At 43.4% G+C, this 8,084-nt stretch overlaps 3 protein-coding genes across 3 annotated transcripts; 2 read left to right on the top strand and 1 right to left on the bottom strand.

The window, feature by feature from the left end:
• Positions 1 to 658: 658 nt before the first annotated feature.
• LOC119546877 (WW domain-binding protein 4) lies at positions 659 to 2,011 on the bottom strand. Its single transcript, XM_037853485.1, has 4 exons — positions 1,921 to 2,011; positions 1,785 to 1,857; positions 1,007 to 1,731; positions 659 to 950 (listed from the first exon to the last, which is right to left on the bottom strand). Coding segments are annotated over exons 1-4 (1,017 nt in total). The 5' UTR covers positions 1,923 to 2,011; the 3' UTR covers positions 659 to 733.
• Positions 2,012 to 2,322: 311 nt separating this feature from the next.
• LOC119548394 (probable serine hydrolase) lies at positions 2,323 to 4,361 on the top strand. The gene is made up of 3 exons (XM_037855620.1): positions 2,323 to 2,528; positions 2,696 to 2,782; positions 3,342 to 4,361. The coding sequence occupies exons 1-3, from the start codon at positions 2,459 to 2,461 to the stop codon at positions 4,178 to 4,180; spliced, it is 996 nt and encodes a 331-aa protein (XP_037711548.1). The 5' UTR covers positions 2,323 to 2,458; the 3' UTR covers positions 4,181 to 4,361.
• Positions 4,362 to 5,774: 1,413 nt separating this feature from the next.
• LOC119547805 lies at positions 5,775 to 6,454 on the top strand. Its single transcript, XM_037854822.1, has 3 exons — positions 5,775 to 5,954; positions 6,009 to 6,129; positions 6,188 to 6,454. Exons 1-3 carry the CDS (start codon positions 5,881 to 5,883, stop codon positions 6,410 to 6,412), a joined length of 420 nt encoding a protein of 139 aa, XP_037710750.1. The 5' UTR covers positions 5,775 to 5,880; the 3' UTR covers positions 6,413 to 6,454.
• Positions 6,455 to 8,084: the final 1,630 nt, after the last annotated feature.

Genomic DNA, 8,084 nt, shown 5'->3' with positions numbered 1-8,084 from the left:
CGGTTGGCAAACTTTTTGTCAGGTCAGGCTGAAGATTTTTGCTTTAATTCAATTTATTTACACTGAATGCCGCTGAAATTGCCACACAGATTTCAATTGAAATTTCGACGCTGCGATTGCAGTCGCCACTTTTGCTGCTTCCCCTGCTTCTTGTTTGCCTGCAGCGCGGAATTAAAAACACGAATGGAGAACGAACGGCGGACAGCGAAAGAAAAACGAAACCAAACAACAAAACGCGCAGGAAAATAGCGCGATTCAACTTCAATGGAATTCCGACGCAAATTTCGACCGCTCGCCTACAACAACAACAGCAGAGTGACCGTTGGTGGAGAGGTGGAAAAAACCACAGGTCGTTTGCTGAAATGCACTAAAAAAGAACGACAAACTACAACCTAAATTTGCCACCCTTAAGCAGGGACATAAACCTGTAACGTTATCGAAATAGTCGTTAGTGCTATCGTTTTTTGAAAATTATTTTAAAATGTATATGTAAGCCGGTAATTGGGTAGAGATAATAGTATCATTTAACTCCTATTTAATTTTTCACTATAAAAGGCAAAAAAGGATTAAATGGATTAGTCTCATGGATTATACATAGCAGTTATTTTGTTTATTATTTTAAAATAAATGTATAGATTGAGCTACAGATGCACTGTTTTATGCAAAAGCCTTACTAATTTTAATATCTAACTTTGTTACTTAGTTGGTAACATATATAAACTGCATTAAGTACCTAATCATCCACGCGTTGGCGGCTATTTCCCTTCTTAACAAACTTCCTTTTGAACGTGGCAGGTGCACTGGCGGCTGTCTCCGCATCCAGACCGCCTATCGTCTTCTCCTTGAATCGCTTGGCCGGAGGTTCGGGCTCACTAGGAGTTGAAATCACGGGGGCAGCAGTGTAGTAATCCGTTTGGGGCAGCTGCCAGTCAATGGGTTGCTCAGGTGCTCTATAAAAAAGGATTTCATTAGGGAATTCCACATGTACATGTTTAAATATCCCCACTTGACCACCACTGTCTGCCACTGGCCGATCTCCTTGGTGGCCGCCTCCTCCTCCGTTTTGAACGTCTGGCGCCGCTCCTCCTTTTGCTTCTTCTCCTTGGGATTGTCTGGCTTCCGGAAGGCCTTCATCTTCTCGCGATTCACCCGCGCCACCTCCTCATCCGCATTGGCACGAAACTTGAGGGACTCCTGGGCCTGGGAGATCTCCTGCTGATCGATGGCCAGCTGGTTAATGCGCTCGTACTCCTCGTAGGACAGATAGCCCTCCTTGGGGGGCTTCCAAACGGATTCGTTGGTCTTGACGTTCCAGTAGTAGGTGTGTCCCTCGTCCGACTTGCCCTCCACCCAAAGGGAGGCTTCCGGCGCGGCTGCTTCAGCGGCCACCTTGCCAGGAGCCACGCGCCTTTGGTCCTCTTCATCATCGGAGAGTCCCTCGAGGCGCATGGGGTCTACTTGGCGGGATCTTCCAGCGGAGGAGGTCCCGCCACCGGAAGAGGAGGAGGAGGCGGTGGCCCTCATCACCGTGTTGATGGACCTCGCGGTCATGTCCCCACGGGAATGCACATCCTGGGCGTATGACCTCATGGCCGCCTCCTCCATTTTCCGGATATCCGCGTCCATTTTCTGGCGCTCCCGCTCTGATTTCTCGCTGCTGCGACTGATGTCCGTGATCCTTTTGGCCACATTCAGCTTGTGCCGCTTGCCACTCTCGTGGAAGGCGACGCTCTAGGGGATGGGGGGTCATTTAAGTACTTAAATTCAAGGATCTATCAACTCACCGCCTTGTTGTCGCTCAGCCAGCATTTGCAAAAATCGCAGAATTTCCGCTCGTTGGATTTCCAGAACTCCGTCCTGATGGGATTTCAAATTAGTAAAGGTTTAGCTTATGAGGGGGGCATAAATTTCTAAACTTACATGTTGATTTGTTGGGTAAATTGAACGATTTGGTGGAAATAATATTAAAATTGCACGCAATTGTAAATATAAACAATATGACGGAGTTGCCACACAGTTAAAATGAGCTGTGCTCGTAAGTGTGATGCCTCCTTTGGTATTTTATAGCTAAATTTGGTATTTCTTGGTACCGCTCAAAAGATAATTCAAAATATCACACTTTATAAATCATATTTGTTATTCCCATTTGAAAATTTCTATTAATATCTGTTAAAAACTATGTTGGCTATTTGTTTAATATTACGTTCATATTTAGGTGCCTTAATATATGACTATTTTTAACCAATTCTCATAGTACCAGCACTTCACCATAGCTTCCTAGCTTTTTTCCCCCCACACCGCCAGCTCTTTTGAAACTTCCCACATTCGGGGTAAACTGTTGGAATTTTGGTTGGTCGTTAGTCTCTCTCGGAGATTCCTCCAAAACAGTTGTCCGTCTGAAGCCCCAGTCTATCTGATTACGGAATCGCACAGCCCATTTCCGCACTACAACCTTGCCATGGGCCAGACACGCGTGGCGACAACACCAACGGCGCAATCTGCGGAGGCGACGCTTTCCCCAGACACAAGTGAGTAACGAAGAGGAGGAGGTCATGGTCAGGTCACCAGTTCGCACACTTTTCGCACCTGAGTCCGAAGTCTCCGCTGGCTTGGTTGCGTCCCACCTGGACGATTTCACCAGCCATGGTTTCGTCACAACTCGGCTTTATTTGAGTTTGGATTCCACTTTTTTCAGATGGTCAGGAGCAGGAGGCGCCTCAGCTGCTGGGCGAGGACAGCTGGGAGGAGTTCTCCATCGATGTTCCGTGGGGAACCGTTGAGGGTGAGTCATCAAGGCGCCAGTTTCCTTATCAACAGCATCGGCCCATTCATGACAAGCTGACGTGATTTTTATTGTGGTGCAGCTACACGAAAAGAAAACACTATTTTGAATAGTTTTAGTGGAACTAAAAACTAAAAAACATATTTTTTTAAAGTTAAAATTAAACAATTTTTTAAACAAATATTTATTTTATAATTATACAATACTCTTTCATTGTTTAATTTTAAGCAACAGTTTCACTATAATTCCAAAAAACTTAAAAAAGTTTAAAATAATGATTAATACAATTTGAAAACGTCATCCTATCCTTTATCCTTATGATAAAAAACGTTTTATTTATGTATGAATTGTTTATAAAAGCGAACATCTTTTTTTAAAATAACAAAGTAATTAAAGTTAGGGTTAATATAAGAAATTAGTTGAGGTAAGAATATAACATCGCAGAGCTTAAACTTGACCCAAGTAGTACAACAAAACATTAAGTTACAAGTTTAAGTAGATATATGTTGAAGATACATATGTATTTCCTCCAGTGCATTAATCGATTTTCCGTTTCCAGGCAAGTGGTGGGGCTCCAAGGAGCAGCAGCCCATCATCGCCCTGCATGGCTGGCAGGACAACTGCGGCAGCTTCGACCGGCTGTGCCCCCTGCTGCCGGCGGACACCTCCGTCCTGGCCATCGACCTGCCCGGCCACGGGAAGTCCTCGCACTATCCGCAGGGCATGCAGTACTTCATCTTCTGGGACGGCATTTGCCTGATCCGCCGCATAGTGCGCAAGTACAACTGGAAGAACGTCAGCCTGCTGGGCCATTCGCTGGGCGGAGCTCTGACCTTCATGTACGCGGCCAGCTTCCCCACCGAGGTGGACAAGCTGATCAACATCGACATTGCGGGTCCCACGGTGCGAAGCACTCAGAGAATGGCGCAGGGCACGGGCAAGGCGCTGGACAAGTTCTTGGACTACGAGTCTCTGCCGGAGAGCAAGCAGCCCTGCTACTCGTACGACGAGATGATCAAGCTGGTGCTGGACGCCTACGATGGCTCCGTGGATGAGCCCTCCGTGCGGGTGCTGATGAACCGGGGAATGCGGCACAATCCCAGCAAGGATGGCTATCTGTTTGCCCGGGACCTGCGGCTGAAGGTCAGCCTGCTGGGCATGTTCACCGCGGAGCAGACGTTGGCCTACGCCCGCCAGATTCGCTGCCAGGTGCTCAACATTCGGGGAACTCCCGGCATGAAGTTCGAGTCGCCACAGGTCTATGCGGATGTGATTGCCGCGCTGAGGGAAAACGCCGGCAAGGTGGTGTACGTCGAGGTGCCCGGCACCCACCATCTCCATCTGGTCACCCCGGAGCGGGTGGCGCCCCATATCAATCAATTTCTGAAGGAAGCGTGAGATTCTGTCGAGGGTTGAGTAGGAAATTACTTAAGTAGAAGGCTAGATAGAGAATACTGTGTGTATATAGTTAGTATATTCCATCCCATATGTGATGTGTCAGTGAACAAAGGTATGTGCCCGCTCTGCGTGGATATAAATGTTATGGTAAATAATAAACACAAATTTTTGATCAAAATAAGTACTGACTTTTCGTCACAACCAACGGCTTTTGCCTCTTGGACTTTGATCGGCGAGAAAGCTGTCTGGCATGGTGCCATCAAAACCGTCTTTATGACTACTATTCTCTTTCGAGCAAGTCATTATTAAAATGAAATTTGCACCACCAAGGCAACCACTTTTATTTGAGTGCTTGGCCAGTCATCATTAGAATTCAGTATAACACAAGCCCCTTTTTAGTCATAAAACTTATGCCAGATAGTGTTCCTATTACTCGAGAACTATGTGATATCTCTTTTTGATTTGTTTCTTATCTTCTGCTCGGATTCAGACTGTTTCTAAACCTTGGAATGGGCATATGGATATTATTTAAAGACCTTTAAGGGTTTATAAGATGTTTGAACATTTAATTAGGTTTCGTTTGCAAAAATCCTATCAAAAACTTGGGATCGTCGAGACTTTTTTATCTGATTATAAGGTGTTTTTTGAAGAGCTTTTATCCGGAAGGTATTAGGGTCCGGAAAGATTGCACCTTAAAAAAATATATTTGCTTCAGCTAGATAAGCATATTAGCACCAAGAGGACTATATGAGGAGACATGTATCTTTTTGCAGCGGATATTACAGCTTGAGTTTTTTTATATCTTAATTGAAAATATGTGTAGTTTCACTGGACACAAGAGTAAGGCCTTTATTATTGGGGGTGTATTTGACATAATCAAAATCGATTTATCGCCAAAAGGTGTATTTGCAAACATAATAAATCACATAGAGATAAGCTATCGCACTTTTCGATGCAATTACTGTCTCATTTTTATGATCATACAGATAACATGAGTTTGCTAACAACCAATTATTAAGCACACATATGGAAGTGTTGGCATTGTTTGTCCCCTTTTTTTAACACTTAAATTTGTTAAAATATATATAAAAAACTAAATAGATTTTTGCTTTTCATTTATTACTTTTCTAGGGTAAGCCCTACTAAATCGGTGGAACTTAATTAGACAAGACAACCCACTCAGACCCTGATTCTCACGAAAATCGGCAATTGTCCTTAAAGGCAAATAAAATGGATGATCCAATAAAGAGATGTGGTTCCCCAACCACCTATTGAAAAATATAAGAAATTAAAGGGTAAAGTAATAATGCAAAATGGTGAAACATATCCACGGTGCTGTGGAACAAATGTGGTCTTAGCTTCCGAGGACGGAAAATCTATAACCCTAAGGTTTGTTTTCTCAGTAATTTTTTCTATCGACTATAATTAATTTATATATTTTAGGTTATTAATATGATTTTACAATGCACATTAAAACAACACACTTTAATTGACATTACAAAATATGGGTTTCTCAAGGGTTAACGCTAACGTTACCTTTTTCCATCGCTGTGGTAACACTATCAACTTAGGTTGCTTTGGCTGTCACAACGAATTTCAAGCCACCTGGCAGCACCTGCTAACAGCCAAAACAAATGACCGTTGCGTGGCAACTCGTTTGTTTAGGGTTTTGTTTACTTATCCTTTGACAAGGACACACAATGGACCTGATCAAGGAGATTAATGACAAATACCTGGCCCTAGAGGCGGAGATAGACCAAAAATTGGAGAAGGTGTAGGTTATTCTATAAAAGCCGACAAGAATCTCTAAGATATATGGGTTTTTCAGGCAAGCTGAGGAACTGAAACTGGAACGTCAGAACGAAAAGCTGGCCGATACTTCTATCACCGCTGCTCCCAGGGTTTTGTCCTACGAAGAGGCCCTATTGAGAAACACGAACACCCTGAAGGTAATCTTTCCTATAATCCAATATATATGATATAGTATGATAAATATAACACTTCCAGGCTTTGGAAATAGCAAAAGCCCGCCTGAGATCACGTTCCACGTACTCTCCCGTAGAGAAACTCCTCCAAAAAGCCCTGCAGAACTACCGAAAAGAACTGGAGAGCCTGCAGGAGGTCAGTGATAAGCCGGAGGATAAGGAAACCCCAGAAGAGGATGAGGACAACCTGTACGATCTGGTCATGCAGAATGTAATCGAGGCCAAGAAGCAGCAGACCGATCTATAGGATATTTCTCTGGAACCCGAGCCGTTGGCATGGCCATATATGATGTAGATGTATATATTGTTCACAAGTGCGACATTGTCAAGCTGAATAAACACGGTCCAAATGTACACATTTGCTGGAAATTCAATTGAGAATGGGAATGTCGGGGAAAAAATGGGGTGTATGCTCACTTTCTGTTCCCACTTCAAACAATGATCGAAATGGAGCAAACACTGGATGACGAAATGGAACCGAAACGAGCCACCTTGTTGCCATCCCAATCACCTAAGTGATCGACTCGACGGCTTGTTCTCACCCTCGACTTTATCACTGTAGATGAAAATATATCTGCCAAGGCGAGAAGATATCTGCTAGAGTCGTAGGTAACATCATAGCAAACACATTTACCTAATTAGTTGGCCATATAACCACTTGGACATCCCCAAATCGGTCCAGAACCAGAGCGAACCCAAGGAAGCCCTGGCAATCAACTTTAGTAATAAATCAATTAATGACACTCCGTCTCGTGCAAACTTCAAAGAAAATTATGGCTTTTCTCGGCATGTTCGCTGTCTTCTGATAAGGGCGGTGGCGATAAGGAAGGTGGGGCGAAACGGACAGGGGCTCTGGAACAGATCGCTCCAGCAAATAGAGTCCAAGTTGTCACTTGTCAGAGGCACACTCTTAAGTACAGTTGGGGTCAAAATAGTAACACCGAAGTGGGGATTTCAATAAAGCGAAATGTATAGTTAGCACGTTTTAGTATATTTGTTAAGGATTTTTCTAATTACAAATGTAAAAAATAATGTAATTCTAAGTTTTTTTGGAATTACGAGTAATAACTTAAAGCCTTTTGAATTATCCCTAAATAAATAAAGAACTCTTCTACTCTTCTAGTTATAAAATTGTCAGTGTTTTCAAATAATGAAGGCTTGGCTATTGATATTACTGATATAAGGCAATACCAGAACATCCTTAAATATGGTTTGATATTGTTGAAATCTTTGCTATCGATATAACTGATAAAAGCCACACTTATTTTTCCAGTATTACGATAGAAATCTTAATATTAACCCTATACTATTTAAAGTTTTAGATACTCTAGTAATATTAGATGAAAGACCAAGGTTGGCTACTTTCCAATGCATTTGCACAATCAAAACAAAAAAGAAAGATCCCTATAGGAACGCCTATAGCTGTGAGGTGGTTTCAATGGATGCGCCTGGCGGGGTCGCAGGTAAAGGGAGCTGGCGGGGACCCTCACCTGTTCGCACTACCTGTACTGATAACGCCAGCCACGACAGAATCTATTGAGACAAATTGTGGGGCGACATTTCCATTTCCACTGGCATTTCCATTTCCATTTCGTTTTCTTTTCAGCTTTTCAGCTACGTTGACAGTCGCGTTTAATGGCCAATACAAAGACAGCACGCAGCACGCTCAGGTGTGTGTGCTATGCTATCTACAAAATATCACCCACTTTCTGCTCCAGTTCAATATTTCATATTTATTTGTGTTTTCTGTTGTTGCCCCTGCCTTTTTCGGCTCTCCCTCTCCCACTCTCTATCGCTCCTTCGCACTCGCACAGGTGTACAGGTGAGATATGGGTAGCGATCGACGATACTATACTACTTCGTGGGCCCCGATTCTTCATCGGGAGCTGGCGTTTTAAACTTCACCGTCAAATCCGACG

Source organism: Drosophila subpulchrella, chromosome 2L (assembly GCF_014743375.2).
Source record: "Drosophila subpulchrella strain 33 F10 #4 breed RU33 chromosome 2L, RU_Dsub_v1.1 Primary Assembly, whole genome shotgun sequence".
In the NCBI taxonomy this organism is placed as follows: Eukaryota; Metazoa; Arthropoda; class Insecta; order Diptera; family Drosophilidae; genus Drosophila; species Drosophila subpulchrella.
The sequence above is the reverse complement of the archived record's forward strand: the minus strand, read 5'-3'. Positions and strand labels throughout refer to the sequence as shown.

What these genes read in the sequence shown, in the direction of transcription:
- LOC119546877 (XM_037853485.1), bottom strand. An exon ending in GGCTGAGCGACAACAAGGCG is followed by an intron (nt 1,732 to 1,784) that starts GTGAGTTGATAG and finishes CCCATCCCCTAG; the next exon opens with AGCGTCGCCTTCCACGAGAG. An exon ending in TGGCAGACAGTGGTGGTCAA is followed by an intron (nt 951 to 1,006) that starts GTGGGGATATTT and finishes CCTTTTTTATAG; the next exon opens with AGCACCTGAGCAACCCATTG.
- LOC119548394 (XM_037855620.1), top strand. Translation starts at nt 2,459, where the DNA reads ATGGGCCAGACACGCGTGGCGACAACACCAACGGCGCAATCTGCGGAG. An exon ending in GACGCTTTCCCCAGACACAA is followed by an intron (nt 2,529 to 2,695) that starts GTGAGTAACGAA and finishes CACTTTTTTCAG; the next exon opens with ATGGTCAGGAGCAGGAGGCG. An exon ending in TCCGTGGGGAACCGTTGAGG is followed by an intron (nt 2,783 to 3,341) that starts GTGAGTCATCAA and finishes TTCCGTTTCCAG; the next exon opens with GCAAGTGGTGGGGCTCCAAG.
- LOC119547805 (XM_037854822.1), top strand. Translation starts at nt 5,881, where the DNA reads ATGGACCTGATCAAGGAGATTAATGACAAATACCTGGCCCTAGAGGCG. An exon ending in GACCAAAAATTGGAGAAGGT is followed by an intron (nt 5,955 to 6,008) that starts GTAGGTTATTCT and finishes TGGGTTTTTCAG; the next exon opens with GCAAGCTGAGGAACTGAAAC. An exon ending in GAAACACGAACACCCTGAAG is followed by an intron (nt 6,130 to 6,187) that starts GTAATCTTTCCT and finishes TAACACTTCCAG; the next exon opens with GCTTTGGAAATAGCAAAAGC.